The 20,659-nt window shown below is 55.5% G+C and overlaps 2 protein-coding genes across 7 annotated transcripts in view; both read right to left on the bottom strand.

Annotated features, from left to right (window-relative positions):
- Positions 1–418: 418 nt before the first annotated feature.
- Positions 419–6,526, bottom strand: MEN1 (menin 1). 3 transcript variants are annotated; one of them, XM_036101153.2, is made up of 10 exons: positions 6,393–6,526; positions 5,555–6,015; positions 4,438–4,646; positions 4,127–4,255; positions 3,796–3,836; positions 3,635–3,722; positions 2,806–2,942; positions 2,291–2,426; positions 1,618–1,782; positions 419–1,414 (listed from the first exon to the last, which is right to left on the bottom strand). In XM_036101153.2, the coding sequence occupies exons 2-10, from the start codon at positions 5,997–5,999 to the stop codon at positions 932–934; spliced, it is 1,833 nt and encodes a 610-aa protein (XP_035957046.1). In that variant the 5' UTR covers positions 6,000–6,015; positions 6,393–6,526; the 3' UTR covers positions 419–931. The 3 variants fall into 3 exon arrangements, with proteins under 3 accessions (XP_035957046.1, XP_035957045.1, XP_035957047.1); XM_036101152.2 differs by having other exon boundaries at positions 6,405–6,523; XM_036101154.2 differs by lacking the exon at positions 6,393–6,526 and adding an exon at positions 6,302–6,320.
- A 295-nt stretch (positions 6,527–6,821) lies between these two features.
- The window catches only part of CDC42BPG (CDC42 binding protein kinase gamma), a 26,549-nt gene continuing 12,711 nt past the window's right edge, over positions 6,822–20,659 (bottom strand). For 2 of the 4 annotated variants that reach the window (XM_036101136.2, XM_078057819.1), the window contains exons 29-37: positions 20,287–20,349; positions 19,574–20,173; positions 18,470–18,567; positions 18,305–18,389; positions 18,058–18,178; positions 17,813–17,930; positions 17,484–17,607; positions 17,268–17,353; positions 14,888–16,231 (exon numbers count right to left, since the gene is read on the bottom strand). In XM_036101136.2, the coding sequence (XP_035957029.1) occupies positions 16,175–16,231; positions 17,268–17,353; positions 17,484–17,607; positions 17,813–17,930; positions 18,058–18,178; positions 18,305–18,389; positions 18,470–18,567; positions 19,574–20,173; positions 20,287–20,349 (1,352 nt within the window). In that variant the 3' untranslated portion in view covers positions 14,888–16,174. Of the gene's footprint in view, positions 6,948–9,733; positions 10,088–13,408; positions 13,546–14,887; positions 16,232–17,267; positions 17,354–17,483; positions 17,608–17,812; positions 17,931–18,057; positions 18,179–18,304; positions 18,390–18,469; positions 18,568–19,573; positions 20,174–20,286; positions 20,350–20,659 lie in introns of those variants that run through there. The other 2 variants (XR_013442282.1, XR_013442283.1) reach the window with 2 other exon arrangements.

Genomic DNA, 20,659 nt, shown 5'->3' with positions numbered 1-20,659 from the left:
CCGCCACCCGTTGCCTGCGCCCTACAGGTGGGGAGCCCGAAGGCCAGAAGGCAGGGGGAAGAGGGGACCCTTCTCCCTCGTCCCGCCCGCCCCTCCCGCAATTTCCTCGATGAAACACGGACGGGTATTTTTTTTTTTTTTTACAAAATGTATTCATCTTCCTTGGAACTGAAAAATAAATCTATGTACAAAACAGGAAGAGATCAGGCTCCCCTCACCCACTCGCAAACCCCTGCAGATTTCCTCCGGAGTCCCCTGAGACGGGCTGGACCTCGGGGAGGTTCCCAGAGGGTCGGAAAGAGGTCTGCTCTGATCTGGGGCCAGTTTGGTCAGGAAGGGGGCGGGGCTCAGGATTCACAGGCCGGAGAATGCGTTTCGTGTCCCAGACTCGCAGGACAGAGAAGGGAAGAAGCTAGGATTTCCAAACTCTGAAAGTTTAAGTTCTTTGGGGTAGGGGGGTTGGATTCCCAAGGGATGGAATTCTGAAGTGCGGAAATGTACTCCTAGGGGCTGAGCGGAGTCCCAGGTTCCCGGGTTGGAGACGGGACCTGTGCTTCTGGGGTGTAGGGCGAAACCTCAGCCCCACGGGCCCGGGAGCAACCGTGAGCAGCCCTGGTCTGGCCCAAGGTTAGAGCTTCGGTTCTGAGGTGGGGCCCTGTTTCCAGTGCTTGGACCTTTAAAGATTAATGATGGCGCTCAAAGTGAGGTTTCCATTGGCCGGCTGGGATTCTGGGGGATGGGATCTGCAGAGCCCTGGAGTAGCCTGTACTCCAGCAACTTGCAGCCTGGATTCCGGGTGGGGGTGGGGCCTGGAGGAGGGGCTTAGGCCCCCTCGGCCCGGGGGAGGGGCTTAGGCTCAAGGGGCGGGCGGGGGAGTGGGGGTGACTGGGGTGGCGCCCTCCTCCCCGCACCGCAAGGGCTGACAGGTAGTTCAGAGGCCCTTGCGCTGGCGCTTGAGAAAGGAAAGAGTGTAGTCGCTAGGTGTGGACACCTTCTGCTTCTTCATCTGCACTTGAGACTGCGCCGTGAGCTGCAACTTGATGGCGCTTGAGTTGATCTTGGTGGCCACCAGCAGCTCCTTCATGCCCTTCATCTTCTCGCTCTGGAAAGTGAGCACCGGACCCTCCGGTGGCGGCGACGCTGCGGGTGCAGGCGCCGGAGCCGTGCTGCCTCCTTCAGGGCCGCGCGCAGTGCCGGGGACTGTCCCTGGGGGCTTCCGAGGGGGTCCCGACATCGCCCCCTGGCCTCCGCCCGGGCCCTTGTCCAGCGCCGGCTTCTTAGGCGGCGGCGGCTCCTCGGGCTTGGACTCACGCCGCGGGCCTCGCCGCCGTCCCTCCCGGGCTTCCTCGCCCCACAGCTCCTCGGCCTCGGCCGCCTCGGCCTCGCGGCTCACGATGCGCACCTTCTGCCGCACCTGGACAGGGAGGAAAAGTGGAGGAGAGGCTGCAGGCCAGCGGCTGGAACCCCAAGACCCGCCTCGGCCTCTGCGTCCCAGGGCCTGTCTTAGCTGCACCCAAAGGGGACAAGCCAACCCTCTTCAGAACCAGAAAGGTTCTGCCTCGGCAGCTGCCATCACCCCCTGGCCCCCCCAAGCCACCCTGCACAGCTGCCCCTCACCTGTCCCTCGAAGCGGCCTAGGGACTGCACGAGGAAGGTGGCCCAGCCCACGTGCAGCACGGGCGTGGGGCTGCCCTCTTCCCACTTGCAGATGCCGTCATAGAACCGCAGCAGGTGGGCGAAGCACTCTGGGTCCTGGAGGGCAGAACCCTGGCTCTGGGTCCCCTGGGCAAGGGGAAATGAGGGCGCACGTTAGACCCCCGCCTTAGGCACCCCCTATCACAGGGCACAGTCCAAGCCCCTCGCCTAGGCAGAGAGCCCTGGCTTCAAAAGAGGTGAGCACAGGGGAAAAGATCGCTTAGAACCTCTTTCGTTTTATAAAACCAGTCCTTAGCCAGGACTTGGGGGGGAAAGCAGAAGCCATCTCTTACCTACACCCCACACCCTCAACTGAATGAGGGGTACAGACCATGAGAAAGATGGGCTTCCACCCCCTTTACCTGAAGGCACAGGGTAGAAACCCCTAAAATACCCTCAGCTCCCTCAGAGCCAGGCCGGGGACCCCCTACTGCAGCAGAGAATGTAGCTCTCCGCGCAGGACCACCCTCCCCCGGCAGGCCCCAGTCTGCACCGTAGCCCCCCGTCCTACACAGCAGTCCCTGTGTCCTGGGATGGGGAGCCTTGCTGGGGGAGAGGGGGAAGGTGAACACAGGCTGCAGCTCCAGCTCTTCACCTGGGTCTGCTCCCCGGGGCGCTCCTCGCCAGCCTCCAGCAGGCTAGCTGCCTCCTTTAGCAAGTTGGGGATGACATCATTGGCTACTTCAAAAAACTCCTTGTAGATCTCCTCGTCTTCACGGCAGTAGTTGTAGCTGTGAGAGCAGTAGGGCACTGTGAGGTCTGGGCCATGGCAGGGACCCCAGGGGACCTGGTGAGCGGTTGGGGTCTTCACTTGGAAATGATGGGTCTGAGCAAGGGGCCGGGGGGGGGGGGGGCATGGGGCAGGGCATGCGGATTCTACTGCTGGATGTCAGTGGTTGGAAATTGGGAGGCCAGGGGAGCCAGGGAAAGGTGTGAGGCCCTCATCAAGGGGTCCCAACCTCCTGCGTGATGGTGGCCTTGGCTGCCTAGGGACTGGATGGAAAGGGGATAGGGCTGGGGACCCAGGCCTCAAGCCTGGATGAGGGTGGTTGGAAATTAGGTAGAATGGGAAGAAAGGCTGGCCTGAGGCCCTAGTCGGGGGATCCTCACTCCTGGATGACAGTGGCCGTGTCAGCCCAGGCCTGGAGGGCTTCGCGCACATTGCGGTTGCGACAGTGGTAGCCAGCCAGGTACATGTAGGGGTAGATGTGCTCATCCCGGTAGTAGGTCTTGGCTGAGGCAATGCCCTGGGGATAGAGCGGAGGGACCTCAGGGAGCAGCCCCAGTGGCCCTGGATGGCACAAATCCAATTGAGTCACATCCATGAGGCACAGTAGGCAGATCCCAGAGGGTCCCGCCTCCAGTCTCACCTCCACCCCCTTCTATCCTCTCTGCCAGGTGCTCCTCCCCAGGGTCTGCAGGACTACCTGCTGAGGCCTGGGCCATGCTGCAGGGGGCAGGGACCCCCAGAGAACAAGGGCTAGGAAAGGGAAAGGACCCATCCTCCAAGCTCGGGGCATATCCATTTCCCTGGCTTTCTGACACACTCCTACACAAACACCAAAGCCTTCTAAGCCCAGCGCAATGTCCATCCTGCCCCCCCACCCCCACAAAGTTAACAACCCCTCCTCAGTGCTCCCGCCACATGTGACCTCTGTTATACTCTAGGACAATAAGAGGCAGCAGAAAAAGCAGGGCTGAGAGAACAAATTCAGGCCCCACCCCTCCCAGGCTGGGAAACCCAGAACGGATATCCCTCAGACAGTCCTGACTACACTGAATATGTGCATGGTAAATACAAAATGGGAAATGGAAGGGCGATACCCCCCAATACATATAAAGTTCCTTTCTCCTCACCTGCCCCCTCCCAGTCCCCAGGTAGAAGGGGACCCCAGCCACTGTTGGGCCTCCCTTCTGTACCCTCCTGAGATGTCCCCACCTTGTGGTAGAGGGTGAGTGGGTCTGGCCGGCCAGGGGTGGGCTCCAGTTCCTCCAGATCTGCCAGGTTCCCCAGTGCCATGGGGTACCTGGGAAAGGGTCATGAGTCCAGGCTGCCTCCCAGCCCCCTGAGGCCCAGCCTGGCCACTTCCCCCTACTGACCTTTCCAGATGTCCCAGGTCGTAGAGCAGCCAGAGCAGCTTCTAGGGGGGGCCGAAGGAGAGAGGTATGAGCTGAGGGGAGGTGAGGAGGGTCTCAGTCTACCAGGCAGATGTGAGTGGCATACCAGCAGGGACCTCCCACCAGGTGGGTGGGGCCAAAATTCAGGAACCAGCCCCTTATGGGAGTCAAAGCCCTTTCACATCTCAATTCTACTTTCCCAAGAACCCTGGGAAAGGCCAGGCCAAGAATGAGTAACCCCTGTTACCAAAGGGGAAGCTGAAGCTCAGGAAGGGAAAGTGCCCCCGCCCATGGACCCACAGGCACCTCTCACCTGCTGCAGCTGCAGCAGCTCCAGGGAGTCGGTGTGCAGGTCAATGGAAGGGTTGATGGCACACACCATAAATGCCACCTCCATCTTTCGGTCACAGCGCATGTATGATCCTTTCAGGTACAGCCAGCTCTTGGGAGAGGACAAGACCAGATGTCTCAGGATGGCCCCACCTGTGCCTGCTCCAGGGAATGACAGCCAGAAAAGGGGCACTCCCCCTTCTCAGCATATGAAGGTGATGCCAGGAAGAGGGGAGGTGGCTTGGGCTAGGAGAGGAGAGTGTGAAATGGACAAGGTGGGGGGAGGGGGCATACCCGCTCAGCCACACCCGCGTTGACTGTCTGGCCCCTGCGATCTTCGTTGCCCTTGCCATGCCAAGTGACCTCAGCTGTCTGTTCTCCGTTGGGCCCAAACACTACCCAGGCGTGGTCCTCAGACAGGGCCAGGTGGACATCCCGGAGACCCAGAGCCTGGCAGGCCCCCACCACGGCAAAGGCCACACCAGAGCTGTCCAGTTTAGTGCCTGTGGAAGGGAAGGGCATGGAAGAGGGTCCTCTGAGCTCTGACCTGGGGAAAGGGGCCAGGTGGTGATGGGCCATGCTCCCTCCCACCCTCACCTCCAAGCCTGTGCCCAAACCTTAGATGCTCCTGCCCATCAACTCTCAATCCCTTTCCCCCTATGTGTTCGAAGCCTCTCTCTCCCCCTTGACGTGCTGCAGCAAAAGACCTTCTTGGCTCTTCCGCAGCTCCACCCACCCTTTGACCCTGTCCCTTCTCTTTCTCTGCAACCGTATTATGTTTTATTGTGCCTATTAGATTATAACAGGGACAGCAAAAATGGGACCCTCTGGCCAACACTCTTTCTTCACACACCCACTGGTAGATACTCCTAATTTATCTCCGTACTTTTCCTGCTAGGCGCAGAAGCAGCCCAATTCCTTCTCAACGTGGCTCTCCAGGACCTGACTGCCAGTCAACTGGGCTTGGAGCAAAGTAGAAAGTTCTTTGCAAGCCCTGAGTCTTAAGCTCCTTGACACGAAGCCCCTCCCTCATCTGTTCACTTTCATTTAAGTGTCTCAAATGTAGCCAGATTTTGGCACCTCACTCCCCAGATTCGCTCCTGCCTTTAGTGCCTCATACTGGGCTGAGGGTCTCCTCTAGCTGCTCAATGGCAGGGATGGGGCTGCTGAGGAGGCAGAGTCAAGTGACTGAGGTGCAGGCCCAGCCCTGCCATTCCGTGCCTTTGGCATATCACTTCCCTTCTCTGTGCTTCAGTTTCCCTAGCTGCAAAGAGGGTAATAACACTTGCCCCACTTCACAAGGCTTACAGGTCTTAAAGGGCTCTGCAAACCATACAGTGTTGTGAAGAGGTCGGCCAAGGTTCCCAGGTGAGACAGGATTCTCCCCCTTTGCCACCTGTCAGCCTCCAACCTGTGATGAAGCTGAAGAGGGATTGGATGTGGGCCCGATCCTTGAAGTAGGAGCGGCTGAGGCTGTTCCAGATGACATCGGAGACCTTCTTCACCAGTTCTCGGCTGGAGACACCCCCCTCTCGCGGGTAGAGAGACAGGTCGACGGCGCCACGGATCTGGGCGGTGAAGCGGGCATACAGCGCGGCGATGATGGATAGGTCGGCCACAGGGAAGTAGGTAAGCCCGCCGGGTGGGTCGGGCGCAGGGCTGGGCTGGAAGGTGAGCTCGGGCACATTGGTGGGGATGACGCGGTTGACAGCTAGGAAATGCTCCACGAAGCCCAGTACCAAGGATAGAAGCACCAGGTCCGGTTCCTCTCGGCCCAGCTCGGCAGCGAACAGGCGCACCACGTCGTCGATGGAGCGCAGCGGGAACAGCGTCTTCTGGGCGGCCTTCAGCCCCATGGCGGCGGGCCTCGGCCTGCGGGCGAGCCGGAGGAGGGAGGGTCGGGCGGGCACGACCAGGGAGCCCCCTCCCAGGCTCAGCTAAGGTTCTACACGCCTATTCCCTACATTCTCTTGCTTCCCCGCCCCCCTGGCCCTCCGCTCATCTGTTCCCCCTCTTCCGTCGGAGACCCCTTAGCCGAGGCTGGAAGGGCCTCCTCGTCCCCCACAACCCCAGGAGCCGCGGCCCCGATGGGGGTGCGCCTCTAGGATCCCGCTGGGGAACTCTCCATGGCCGCTCCTACCCCTCTCTACGACCGTACCCCCGGACACCTAGAGTCCGTCCGGAAGGCGCCCCTAGGCCATGCCCCCCAAATCCCAAGGAGAGTCCTGGCCTGGGTCCCCCGCGCCCACCTCCGCGCTTACATCCCACACAAGGCACCACGGCGCCCGCCGCCTGGAGCCTGCTGGGAAATGGAGTTCCGCCCCTTGGGCCGCACTGCCTGCCGGGAAGTGCAGTCCCGGGCCCTCTCCTGCCCTTGCCGTGTCTTGAAATGGTGGCCGGGCCGACGGTCCGCGGTGGCTGATGGGAGTGGTATTCCGCTGCTCTGGGCTCCCCAGCGGTAGGTGAGGAGTGGAGGCTGCGCCACCTTCCTGAGATCCTCGGGGATTGGTCACTCCATTTCACGCCCTCCAGGTAGGCCGTGGACCGCGGTGCATTCTGGGAGATGTAGTCCGGGGAGTGACCCAGGCATTCCTCAGGCGGTCGCTAAGCTTAGGCTGTCACGTGACGTCAAGATGTGAGGAAAACCGGGGCGCCTGGGTGCCTCAGTTGTTAAGCGTCTGCCTTAGCTGAGGTCATGATCCCAGGGTCTTGGGATTGAGCCCCACGTAGGGCTGCCTGCTCCTGGGGAAGCCTGTTTCTCCCTCTCCCTCTGCCCCTGCTGTGTTCCCTTTCTCGCTGTGTCTCTGTCAAATAAATAAATAAAATCTTAGAAAAAAAAAAAAAGATGTGAGGAAAACGGGTACTTTCAAACACTGCCAGAGTACTGTTAGTGCGTTCAAACACTTGAGTTGGATATTTATCAGTATCCGTTAACATGTAAATGTGTCTACTGTATGTCTGGCAGTTCTTCCCTAGTTCTGCTCTTGAGAAAATTTAATATATGTACAAAGATGAACATCTGTGGGGCGCCTGGGTGGCTCAGTCGTTAAGCGTCTGCCTTCGGCTCAGGTCATGACCCAGGGTCCTGAGATCGAGCCCCGCATCAGGCTCCCTGCTCGGCAGGAAGCCTGCTTCCCCTCTCCCACTCCCCCCTGCTTGTGTTCCCTTTCTCGCTGCGTCTCTCTCTGTCAAATAAATAAATAAAATCTTAAAAAAAAAAAAAAGATGAACATCTGAAGAATCCTAGTTATTTGTAATAGGGTAAGAGCATATTGTTGAGGGAAAAAAGCTTCAGAACGGTATGTATGATAAGATACTATCTATATTAAGAACATTTTTTTTTTAAAGAGGCTTTTAAAAAAAAAGATTTTATTTATTTATTTGCCAGAGAGAATACAAGCAGGGGAGTTGCAGGCAGAGGGAGAAGCAGGCTCCCCACTCAGTGGGGAGCCTGATGTGGGGCTCTATCCCAGGACCCCGGGATCATGACCTGAGCTGAAGGCAGATGCTTAACCGACTGAGCCACCCAGGCACCCCTATTAAGAACATTTCAAAACTTCAAAATAATACAATAATTTCTACAGAATCATCCATTCACCTTCCTTATTCATTCAACAGATTTTTGATGCCTGTGGGCCAGGCACTCAGTCCTAGGCACTAGATATATAGCAGTAAATAAAACATCAAATTTCTGCCCTTCTTCACGTCTGTGGGTATTTTCCCCCAAATCCATAAGCCTAGTCTAATCATGAGAAAACATCTGGCAAGCCCAAACTGAGGAACATTCTACCAAACACTTGACCAGTACTCTTCAAAAGTGTCAAGGTCATAAAAGATGAGGAAAGACAGAAACTTTTGCAGGTTAGAACAGAGTAAGAAGACGGGACAACTAAATGCAACGTGGTGTTCTGGGTTGAATTCTGGGACAGAAAAAGGACATTAGTGGAAAAAAAATGGTCAATAGGGTGGCTGACCGTCGTAGTTTGCCCAGGACTGAGGGGACTTTGGGAGTATGGGATTTTAGTCTTAAAACCAAACTAATCAGGGCACCTGGGAACCCTCCTTGTGAAATTCAAATAAAGTCTGTAGCTTCGTTCATAGTTTTCATCAGTTAGGTTTGATAAATGTATCACTATTTTGTCAGATGTTAACATTAAGGGGAACCTGGGCGAAGAGTATATGGGGATGAGATCACCAATGACCGAGTTGTGGGGTACTTCTTCGCATAGAGATTAGGAGACCAGGAGGAACGAGCAAATGAGACTGGCCAGAGAGATAGTAAGAGAACCAGACGAGCATTTGTGCAGAAGAAGATGGACCACCGAGACAGGGGTGTTAATGACCGTGTCAGGCGCTGTTCATAGGTCAGCAAACTGAGCATGGAAGACTGACTGGATTTGGTTCAGAGGGAATGCCTGGTGACCACATTAAGAGCAGTTTGGGAGCAAAAGCCTGTTCCTTGGCTCAAGAAAAATGAGAGGAAAGAAATTGGAGACAGTGCTAATACTCAACTCTTTCAGGGAGCTTTGCAGCAAAGACAGGAGAAAAATAAGATGGCAGCTGGTGGGTGGGGCGGGGAGGGGGAAAGAAAGTCAAAGGAGGTTGTGGTGGTGTTTAATAGGAGAGAATTGCAGGACTGATGGCCTTGAATGGGTGGAGGGAATGGGAGTTCCTGAGTGGCAGGTTTGGCCTTTGCTAGGAGCATGAACAGTTTCTCTGCAATAATTGGAGAGAAGGCAGAATACATGGGAACATGTCCTGGTACTTTAACTTTTTCAATGAAAACAGGAAACCCAGTTGGTTGTCTCTTTTCCTCCACACCTTTGCTCAAATGCCACCTTCTCAATGAGGCTGACCCAGACCTGACCGGCTTACTTGAGATCACACTCTCTGGGGCGCCTGGGTGGCTCAGTCAGTTAAGCATCTCTTTCTTTTTTTAAAAGATTTTTTATTTATTTGACAGAGAGAGACACAGCAAGAGAGGGAACACAAGCAGGGGGAGTGGGTGAGGGAGAAGCAGGCTTCCCGCAGAGCAGGGAGCCTGATGCGGGGCTCCATCCCAGGACCCTAGGATCATGACCCGAGCCAAAGGCAGACGCTTAACGAATGAGCCACCCAGGCGCCCCAAGCATCTGACTTTTGATTTTGGCTCAGGTCATGATCTCAGGGTCCTGAGATTGAGCCCCGCCCTCCTCCCTTGGGCTCTGCACTCAGGAGGGAGTCTGCTTGTCCTCTGCCCCTCCCCCCATGCTCTTTCCCTCTCAAATAAATCTTAAAAAAAAAAAGATCATACTCTCCAACACAAATTTCTCTTTCAATCCCTCCACCCTGCTGTACTTTTCTCCCCCCTAAATTACTAACACCTTCTAGAAAAGAGTTTCTCAACCATGTTACTATTGACATCTGGGGCTGGATAATTCTTTGTAGTTGGGGACCGCCCTCTGTGCTGTAAGATGTTTAGCAGCATCCTTGGCTTCTACCAACTAGAGGCCAATAGCACTTCTTCCCCCGTTGTGACAACTAGTAATGTCTCCAGACATTGCCAAATGTCCCCTGAGGGGGAGGGGGAACAAAATTACCCCCAATTGAGCATATTATATAACCATTCCAGCATATTATATAACTTACTTATTTGTTTATTGTTTGTCTCCTCCCACCAAAATATAAGCTCCACAAGGACAAGATATTGTCTGTTTTGTTTATTGATGTGTCCCATATGCCCAGAATAGAGTCTGGCATATAATTGGTCTTCAGCAAAGATTTGCTGAATAAATAGATGCATTATGCAAAAGAGTAACTATAGTGATTGACATGGAATTTATGCTGTGTGAGGAGAGACGTAAGGACACATGAGGGATGAGGGACAGCAAAAGTGTGGCAAAATCCGTGGATTGTCGGTTCCGGTAGGGTCAAAAGTTTACTGGAGCTGGGGTGATAGAGAGAGCTGGAAAGATAGGGGTGTTGGTTAGAGATGTTTGAGATAGGGATGCTTGGGACTGAGATTACTGGGAGAGAGCTGTTGTTATTGGCAATGAAAAGACCTAGCCCAGTGCTTCCAGTAGAAATGTAACATGAGCTATATATATAACTTTAAAATTCCTAGTAGCTACATTTAAAAAAGTAAAAGACTTAAGTAAGATTAATTTTAATAACGTCTGAAATGTTGGGACACCTGGGTGGCTCAGTCAGTTGGGCGTCTGCCTTCGGCTCAGGTCATGATCCCAGGGTCCTGGGATCGAGTCCCCACATCGGGCTCCTTGCTCAGCAGGAAGCCTGCTTCTCCCTCTGCCTGCTACTCTTCCTGCTTGTGAGCTCTCTCTCTCTCTTGCTCTATCTCTGGCAAATAAATAAAATCTTAAAAAAAAAATAACGTCCGAAATGTTATTTCAACTTGTAATCGGTATAAAAATTAGTGATAATTTATATATATTTCCACACTAAGTTTTTGAAATCTGCTATGTATTTTACACGCAGAGCACATCTCATTTCAGGCTAGTCACCTGTCAGCGGCTCCACAGCCCATGTAATTGGTGGCTCTCATGCAGGCTGGAGCAGCTTTCCAGGATGGCTACGGGAGTGTGTGGCTTGGGCAGAGTGGAAGACACGGTCACGGGACCCAGTGCTGGATCATCTGTGTGTTATAGCACAGTCTCTAAGAATTAAAACCGGAGCGGGAGGGAGAGAGTGACGGGATGCCAGGAGCTAGAAATGGTCAAAAAAGGAGCGATCCGTGGGTTGGGAGATGTCAGAAACAAACTTGAGTGCACACCAACTTGAGTTTTTGAAAGGAGGGAGGAGGATGTCTGTAAGCATCAATGAGAATAATGGAGAGCACCTACCCCACCTCCAGGCCAGTGATAGAAGGTGGCGGGGCAGTAGTGACCTCAGGGTTCCTGCTAGAGCAGGGGGTTAGGGACCATCTACAGAAGGGGATAAGGACATGGGTGATTTTGCTGAAGACGGACCAGGAGCCCGGAGGGCACCGTGGATAGCTATTAGGAGCCGAGCATAGAGATGAGGTCAGAAAAGGGGACGGCCAGAGTGTGGAGAACCTTGGAGGCCTGAGTCCCTTGCCGTGAAGCTGAGGGTGAGGGAACCTGCCAAGAGTAGGGAAGGCCTTGAAGCTCTGACTTGATTTCCGCTGATGGAAGCAAGGAGGCTGCGGGAGGGTGGTCCCTCGATGTCTGGCTTATATGGCAACACATAGACATAAACTCATCTTATGGGGGGAGGGAAGAGAGTCACAGGGGAATTCACCCTCTAATTTACCTCTCCTCTAATTGCCTCTCCCCCCTACTCAAGTTCTCGTTCACTCTGCTCTCTCTCTTTCTCCCTCTCAAATAAATAAACAAACAATAGGGAAAAAAGACCAAAAGAAAAGGGGCGCCTGGGTGGCTCAGATGGTTAAGCGTCTGCCTTCGGCTCAGGTCGTGATCCCAGGGTCCTGGGATCGAGTCCCGCATCGGGCTCCCTGCTCCTTGGGACCCTGCTTCTCCCTCTGCCTCTCTCTGTCTCTCATGAATAGATAAATAAAATCTTTAAAAAAAAAAAAAAGACCAAAAGAAAAGGTTTTATTTATTTATTTGAGAGAGAGACTGAGCATGCACACATGAGCAGAGGTAGTGAGGTGCAGAGAGAGAGGAGAAGTAGACTCCCTACTGAGCAGGGAGCCCACTGTGGGGCCCCATTCCAGGACCCTGAGATCATGACCTGAGCCCAAGGCAGATGATTACCAACTGAGCCACCCAGGTGCCCCAGCTACATAATATTCTTGACAAAAAAGTTATTGGGGAAACCATCAGAAAAATATAAATTGCAGTCCATTCAACAAAATAACAGGCCTGGACCCTTAAAAAATGTTAATATCATGGAGGCAACAAAAACGGGAGGCCAATAGAATTGTTCCAGGTTAATGGAGACTAGAGAGCCCAGACCAAATGCAACATTTGATCCATAATTAGATACCCGATTTTTTAAAAATGGTACAAAGAACATTTTGAACATAGTTGTACCATGAACTGGGCAGCTTAAACAACAGAAAAAAATTGAAATGTCTTGTCTCCCCATCTGGCATTTGGAAGGCTGAGGTCAGGGTGTCAGTGGGACTGATTCCCTCTGAGGCCACGAGGAAGAATCTGGTCCAGACCTCTCCCCAGCTGCTGGGGGTTTGCTGACAATCTTTGGTGGTCCATGGCTTGTAGAAGCATCACCCCGATCTCTGCCTAAAGCTTCACATGGTCTTCTCCCCGTGTGTGTCTCTGCGTCCAAGTTTCCCCCTTCTTTAATTAAAAAAAATTGGGGGGGGGCCTGGGTGGCTCAGTTGGTTAAGCATCTGACTTCGGCTCGGGCCCTGATCTCAGGGTCCTGGGATCGAGCCCCGCGTCAGGCTCCGAACTCAGCACAGAGTCTGCTTGTCCCTCTGCCCCTCCCTGTTTGTACTCTGTCTCTCAAATAAATAAAATCTTAAAAAAAAAAAAAGTTTTTAAAGTAAACTCTAACCCCAATGTGAGGCATGAACTCACGACCCCAAGATCAAGAATCACACGTTCTATTGACTGAGCCAGCCAGGCGCCCCCAAGTTTCCCCTTTGTAAAAGGAACCGGTCATATTGGATCAGGGCCCACCTTAATGAACTCATTTTAACTAACTATTTCTGCAATGGTTCTCTTTCTTAGTAAGGTTATGTACTGAGCTATTTGGGGTTAGGACTTCAACAAACAAATTTGGGGGGATCACAGTATATCCCATAAAAGATTGTCATTAGATAATATTGTTGTATCAGTGTTAAATCTCTTGAGACAGTAACAGTAACTTCTGGTGGCTCCTTATTCTTTTTTTTTGCCAGAGAGAGAGAGTGAGAGAGCACAAGGAGGGGGAGTGGCAGGCAGTGGGAGAAGCAGGCTCCCCGCTGAGCAAGGAGCCTGAGGAGGGACTGGGGCCCTGGGATCATGACCTGAGCCAAAGGCAGAGGCTTAACCGACTGAGTCACCCAGGCGCCCCCCCCCCTTTTCTTGGATCTATTTATTTAGAGAGAGAGTGCGATGGGGGGGGCAGAGGGAGAGAGAGAATCTCAAGCAGACTCCCTGCTGAGCACGGAGCTAGACCCTCTGCTCGAGCCCAGCACCCCGAGATCATGACCCAAGCCGAAATTAAGAGTCGGACACTTAACTAACCGAGCCACCCAGGTGCTGCACGGTCGCTCCTTATTCTTAAGGGATGCCCAGTGAAGTATTTAGGTGCTCAGTTCAAGACGTCTGCAACTTACTTTCAAATGGTAGCAGGATACATGCTATATACACAGGCAGGTATTGACAGATATGGAGGCAAGGCGGAGGCAGCAAAATGTTAACAGTTGGTGAGTACAGGTGGAGAATCCATGGAGTTCTTATTTTCTCGATCTTTCTGTAGGTTTGAAATTTGTCCACATAAAACACTGGGAGAAAATTAATTATATTTATTTATTTTTAAGATTTTATTTTTAAGTAACCTCTCCGCCCAGCGTGGGGCTTGAACTCACAACCCCGAGATCAAGAGTCGCCCGCGCCACTGACTGAGCGAACCAGGTGCCCTGGGAGAAAATTCATTTTTTAAAAATGTGGAAATCTTTTGGATAAATCATTGCTGGGTATCTGGGAAGCAGCATTTCCCCAATTTGGAGAGGATGGCTGCGGGCCTTAGCTTGCAAGAGGTCTCGGCGTCCCTGCCCCCTCTCTGGGGTTCTGCATCTCAGTGGGCAGAAGCAAACATTTCCAGAGTGGGCTGAAGGCATTTTACACTCAGTGCACCAAAGTCTCGCCAGAACCTCCCATGAAGTGGGTTTTAGGATCCCGCATTTACAGATGAGAAAACGGAGGCTTAGAGAGGTCAGATAACTTGTTCATGACTGCACAGCTAGACTAGAAATCAGGTTGTGTGACCCTCAAGGCTGGAATTCCCTGGGCACCCTCCAACTCCCATCCCCAAGCAGATGTGACACTGGGGCCCCTTCTCGGTACTTTCCCCAGTTTAGGGCTGGCCATGAGTCTCAGGGCATAGCCCTCAGCTCCCCAGGCCTGCCCTGATCCCAGAGTCACAGGCTGTACCCTCCTTCCTCACGCACCTCTTGGGTCCTGCTCAGTCAGGGACCCTTGAGCTAAGAACCAGTGAGGGTCCTCCCACGCCTACCAGCCTGGGTGGGGCAACAGGGTGCTGGCACCCTTGGTGTGCCCTACAGATCCCGTTCTACCTTGCTCCACCCAGCTCGGTGCCCCCAAGGCGGCGCTGTTCCTGCTGTTCCCGGAGCTGCAGTGACCAGGCTCTAGTGTCCTTTGGCTGCTGCTTGTGTTTGGAAGAAGGGAGGCAGGAGGTGGAGGGAGGGAGTTGAGGGAGGTATGAGGAATTTATTCCTGGGCTGGCTGCCTTTCTGCTCAACCACAGCCAAATCCTACTGAGAGCCACAGCGACTGTCAGGGGACACCACTGCCTCTTCCTGCCTGTGGGGGCTAACAGCTTCCCACCCGCTAGGGCTCAGGAGCACCGCCTCTCCTTGGTGGGCTCTATGACCACTGCCCAACTTTTGTAAACCGTCCCTTTGCTGTTGAACTGTCCTCACCCCCATCTGCATGTGTCATATGATTCCTGAAAGTATGGGGATGACAACTCAGTCTGTAACTGTCCCTGACATCCCTGTTCCTCCCTCCATCTCTGGTCTCCGCCCCCCCATTTTCTGAGCCCCAGGAGGACAGATCCAGGCAGGGAGGCCAGCAGCTTAAAAAGTCATCTTTATTGGTTTCTTACTGCCTCACAGAGCATCAGGGTCAATCCCTCCTGGGAATATGGCATTTGAAGAGATAAATACTTATTTTGCCCCCAACTTGTCAGTAGAGGGAAGTTTAATAAAAATAGTAATATAATAACAATAATAATGACTATGACCAATAATAAAACGCCCCCTATGATCCCCTAATACACAGGTGGTTGAAGCTTTGAGAAAAAGGACCACCCCCCTTTCTGGGAGGGGCCAGAGTGTGCCTGGAGACCCTCCAGCGGCCCCCATCAGGTGCCATCTCCCACCAAGTAGCCTTTATAAATACCCTCCCCATCCCGTCCCTGTCTAGGAATGATCTCCCCCCTGGGCGGATTAGATGCAAGGTCAGTTGGTTCTCAGGGCCCCTCTCTGTTCCCAACCCTGCCAAGCTCCTCCCCAGAGAGAAAGGCCCCTATCAGTAGTGCTCTCCTCCCGGCCCCCCTCGGCTCTCTGCTCCTCTTCACTGCTCCTCCTTTATCCCTCTCCTCCTCTGGATGCCTCTTCTCTCCTGCCTCTTCCACTTCCTTTCCTTCCCCTTCCCTCTCCTACTTCCTTCACCCACATCCTCCTTCACTTACAGCCTCCCTGCTCCTTGTCTATCCTCCTTTCCTTTGAAAAAAAAAATATATATATTCTTATTTTTTAAGTAATCTCTACACCCAACGTGGGGCTTGAACTCACAACCCTGAGACCAAGAGTCACATGCTCTACTGACTGAGCCAGCCAGGCGCCCCATTCTCCTTTCCTTTGGATCAGACTCTGTCTTTCCTACCTTGACCCTGAGCAGAGACCGCGATACGCCCCAACTTGGCCTCACCTAGAGGCTACACAGTCCACAGCCAAGAGACCCCACATTGTTCCCAGGGACCCAGTCCTTCTCCATCCCTCATCCCAACTCTTGCTTGCAGGCCTTCTGAGGCTTGGCACTGGAAAGGAGAGCTTTGGCACAATCGCCCCTGGACTCCAGGGCAGATGGGCCCCCAGCGCAGAAAGGGGGCCATTCTATTCCCAGTAGCTAGCACAGATAGGGGCTGGGAGCAGAGGGGAAAGGCAGGATAAGGGCTGGGAGTCAGGGCCCCCAGGTCCTGGGTACCCAGACCAGCCTCCGAGTCGCTCTCCAACCCAGGCCCTCCCTGAGTCCGAATTTCCACACATCCCGGGCCAGCCGGAGCATGGCATTCCTCAAGCTCTTTGCTCGTTTCTGTCTCTCGGTCCTGGGATCGGGGTGGGCCCTGCCAGAGGGTGTCAAGGGGACCCCTCTGACTCAGGGGCTGGGGGGAGGCTCCGGGGCCGTTCTGACACCTGGAGGGGAAACAGAAGGAAGGACTCTTTCCTTACCAGACCAGTGCCCCCCAGAGGCCTTCCCAGGACCCATCACCTCCTGCATCCAGGCCCTTGGAGGAGACCAGATGTGAGGTGGGGGTGGGGCTATAGGAGAAAACCCCTGGGAACTCCTACTCAACTCTGGAGCCCAAATCAAAGTCCCTTTGTTCATTTACTCTATTCTTCCTCGATCAACAGACATGCTTTACTCTAGGCAGGCAGAAGACAAACTTGACCCTCGCTATCAGGGAGCCCACAGTTGAGGGAAGAGGACTGGCATCGGAGGAAGACCATAGCACAGAAGGACTGACAAGGAGGGGTGGAGGGAAGGGCACGGGCCCTAGGGAGGCTGGTGGCTGCCAGGCAACCAGGTGATCTTTGGAAAAGGTGATATTAGTGCAGAGCTTTGAAGGTGGCCTGGATGTTAATGAAAGGGCATGCAAAGCAGGGGGTACGTCAGGGGCAAGAGCCTGAAGGTGTGAAAGAATATGGCAAGTCCCAGGGCTCTGAGTGGCCTGGTGCGGCTCCACTGGGGGTGGTAATGGAGAAGTGGCCTGAGGGTGAATGGGAGCCTTCCCAGCTCCTCTTATGTCTTCCCCGTCCCCAGCCAGAGTGGACTCTCCTCTGATCCTTCCACCTCAGGTTGGGCCTCTAAAGAGTTGCTCTTCTGTGGCACTCTCCCCATGTGTCAGGTACCCTGCTGAAGTCATCATCACCTCATACGGTTACCACTTCTAGAATAATCTCAAATAATAACCTCATTTATAAGTGAAAGAAGCTGGACATCTCGCCCAGGGCCACACTCCTGGGACAGTCAGGGCCAAGATTCCCACCTAGGCCGACCTGCCTCCAGGCCTCTGTTGGGGCCCACTGTGGGGACAAGTCTGCTTCTCTTAGGATCCAGGGCAGGGATGGGCTCAGCTTGTTCTCTGGCTTCAGGTCCCAGCACAGGGTCTAGCACAGAACAGAACTACCTGTGCTTTTACACGGGAGGGGAAAACCCCCATCAGCTCACCTGTATCAGGGAGTCTGCGGGGCTCAGAGATCCCTGGGGGCAGGACACGGACTCGCTGGACAGAGATGTCCAAGGCTTCCTCTTCACTGCTCCAGGAGCAGGATGGGGGGGAGGGGGGGAGACACAAAAATCCAAGGTCAAATATGAGGGGCCCAAAGGGGGTGGAAGCTTTGGGGAGGGAAATGGAGGCAGTGGAAGCAGCGGGGTTGTCCTTACCGGCGTCCGCGTCTCCAGCGAGCCCGTCGCTGCCCACGGAGGCTGGGCGGCGCGAAGCCTCCGAGAAGCTATGGGGACGCTGGGGGCCGGAGCCGCGGGTACCTCGGCCCTTCCCTTCTGGAGCCTGTTGGGGGACAATGCAGAAGGGCTGGGACCGGGCGGCGCACCATCCCAGGGCAAATGAACCGCAGGGGGGCCCCCAGCCTGGACGTGCTGGGGTCCCGGGTCCGAGGTAAGCAGAGGGCTGCGATCGGCTCAAGCGCGTCAGGAAGACCGGTGATTGGCTGAGCCTTACTAGGGAGGCTTGTGATTGGCCCCAGAGAACTCACCCGGGGCAGGTCCCTGGCGCCGGGCTTCCCGTCCGTGGGGCCCACGTGCACCAGGTGGTTGAAGTTGGTGGGCGGTGAGATGAGCTTGGAGCGCACAAAGGGGTCCTTCAGCATCTCCCTGCGGGTGGAGGGAATATGGGGGGGAGGGGCGGCGCAAGAGACCTCCTCGGCCCCCTCCCGAAACGCCCCCGCCCCGCCCCCAAGCCTGGGAGGCCCCGCCCAGCTGCCGCATCGCGCACGCGCACCTGCGCCGCTGCTGCCGCTGCTCCTCAGACACGCGGAAGAAGAAGTGGCGCTTGCTCTTGGTGCGGAACAGCTGGCGCCGGCTGTTGTCAGTGAGGTCGGGGATGTCGAACTCGTCCTTCTCTGTGGGAGCAGCAGAGAGCCGGACGGTGCTCCCAAGTCCCCAGGGCCCGTCCGCTGGAGCTCAGGGTCACACATCCACACGTGAACGCACACACTCCGTACTCGCTTGCACACGCACGTCCTCACCTGCCAGCCGGTTCCTGAGGTAGGTCAGGCGGACCTTCTCCGTGCCAAAGAGGAACAGGGAGCCCTCCGGGTTTAGGGGTCGCACCTGAGGCAGTAGGCACAGAGGTCAGCCGTGCTCCCCGACTGCACCCCGGTGCAGGGCCCGGGGTCTGGGCAGGCCCTCACCTTCTTGAGTGGCACCGTCTGGACCCATTCTGCTTTCCTTACATCAAACACATCGATGGAGTTCTCGCTGAAGACTGTCAGGTAGGGGGCTGCATAACCTGCGGGGCAGGAGACCCGCACGTCAGGCACCTCTGTGGGCTTGTTGGGAACACCCCCCCCGCCCCCCCGCGTGTCCTCCTCCCTACAGTAACTTCCACGCCCAGCCGAAGGTCCTTCTGAAGACTCCAGGTTGCCCCACCCAAGGTCCATAAGGAATCAGAGATCACAGCCATGGAGCACTCGCTCACTATCTGGCATGCCAGGCAAAGTTCCAACCACTTGGCAGACGTTTTCTCCTTCACTTCTTAAACAACTCTGGGCAGGTCGTATTATCACCCCTAACTTACAGATGACAGAATGGAACCCCAGAGCTAAGTAATGGCCAAGGTCACCCAGTGGTGAGTGAGAGCTGGGAATTAGCCCTGGGCAGTCTGATTCCAACTCCTACAGACGAAGTCTCTGCTACACCCAACCCACAGGCCCAACCCCGGAAGAGCCACTGCTTATGAAGGGAGCTCTGTCCCTGTCTTCTAGCCTGGATGCCATCTCACAGTTACCTCCTCCACTGCCTTGTTCATTCATTCATTCAGTCATTCATTCCTCCAAACATTCATAGCCCCTAAGGTGTGCTTCCCTGGGCTGGGTGCAGGATGGGACGAAGAAACCAGCCCCAGCCCATTCTGTAGGCCCCCACTGTACCAAACCAGTCATTAGAAGAAGGTGCGAAGAGCAGTAGGGCAGAGGTCTGCACACAGAGGTGGGGGAGCAAAAAGGAACAAAGGACCAGCAATGGGGAAAGGCAGGGCAGGGAGCATGAAAGCAGTAATGACAATGGCAGAAATCATGGTGGTCATTTGCGGAGAGCCTACCAGCTCCAGGCCCTGAGCTGGCACTGCGGCTGGACTTGGTTAAGAGTTTGCCTGGTACAGGAAGAACAGTTTAGGCGGGGAGGAAGAGCATGAGCAAAGGCCTGGGAGAGGAAGATCCGGTGCAGTCCACTGAGGGCAGAGCAGGGGCTGGTCAGGCAGGAGGACCCTCCGCAGCCCGGCCCTCTGCAGGCCTTACCCCAGCCCGTGGGCACTGCTGGCCACAGCAACTCGTGGATGCGGGACTTGCGGCCGGCGCTGTCCACATAGACCCCCGCAGTGGTGAAGAGCAGCAGGAACTCACTAAGGCTGAGCTCCACGGCGCCCAGCGCCTCGCCCAGGCCCCCGCGGGACGGTGGCAGCTCCTCGGGCACCAGACCGGCCCCTAGCGCTAAGGGCGCAGCCTCGTTGAGCAGCGGGTAGAGGGCGAAGGCACCGGCGGCTCCCACGCACAGCCGGTCGCCCAGCAGCCCCAGGCTCTGCACAGGTGCGGCTGCCTGCAGCTCTCGGATGCGGCGCTGCCAGGGCCCCGGGCCTGGGCCCAGCTGGTAGCAGAGCACCTGGCGCTTGACGGCTACACAGAGAACGGGGGTGCGGGCCTGCAGGATGCGCCCGGCTGCCAGCACCTGGCAGCCTCGAGACTCGGGGATCTTGGCACCCACCACCTCCGCGCTCTCCAGCTTGGCCAGGGCGAAGAGGCGCACGCTGGGGCCACGGCCACACAGCACGACCAGAAGGCCTGCCGCGGGGCTCACAGCCAGCCGCTGCACCCGCCGGCACTCGCCCACCTGGAAGATGTCTTCGGGGTTGGCAAAGGTGAGTGTCACCAGCAGGTAGGTGAAGAACAGCCCCATGCCCATCCTCCTCTGGCCCCTGGGGCTGGCCCCCACCCAGCTCCACCCTGGCATGTACCATTCCTATGCAGGTGGATCACAAACAGCCCGTCCTCGGTGCCCAGAGCAAGCCGGTCCTGGTCTAGTAGAGGGAGGAAGAGAATCAGGGGTCAGGGAGCCCATCTGGCAGCCGGAGACGAGGCAGCTTGCCTGTCCTTGCTGAGCCTCAGTTTCTCCTGAGGACATGGGGATGGCGATCCCAGCTCTCCAGGGCAGGGGCTGGCTCAGGGCTGCGGCCAGCTGCCCGGGGAAGCCAGGAGGCACTGCTCCCTCACTTCCTCATGGAGGTCCCGCTGAGCGCCAGGCTCCTGGACGACCACAGCAGCCCCACAGTAGGTGGTGTGAGGCTCCCCTGTGGTCTCCCTGCTGCCAGTAAGAAAGCCAGCACGGGA

The sequence above is a fragment of the Halichoerus grypus genome, chromosome 11 (genome assembly GCF_964656455.1).
Source record: "Halichoerus grypus chromosome 11, mHalGry1.hap1.1, whole genome shotgun sequence".
Classification (NCBI taxonomy): domain Eukaryota; kingdom Metazoa; phylum Chordata; class Mammalia; order Carnivora; family Phocidae; genus Halichoerus; species Halichoerus grypus.
This window is presented reverse-complemented; position numbering and strand designations above follow the sequence as displayed.

Excerpts from the sequence above, each read along its gene's own strand:
- MEN1 (XM_036101152.2), bottom strand. Across the intron at positions 3,837-4,126 it reads AGCTGCTGCAGCTGCAGCAG|AAGCTGCTCTGGCTGCTCTA; the intron begins GTGAGAGGTGCC and ends GGCCCCCCCTAG. Across the intron at positions 3,723-3,795 it reads GACCTGGGACATCTGGAAAG|GTACCCCATGGCACTGGGGA; the intron begins GTCAGTAGGGGG and ends ACCCTTTCCCAG.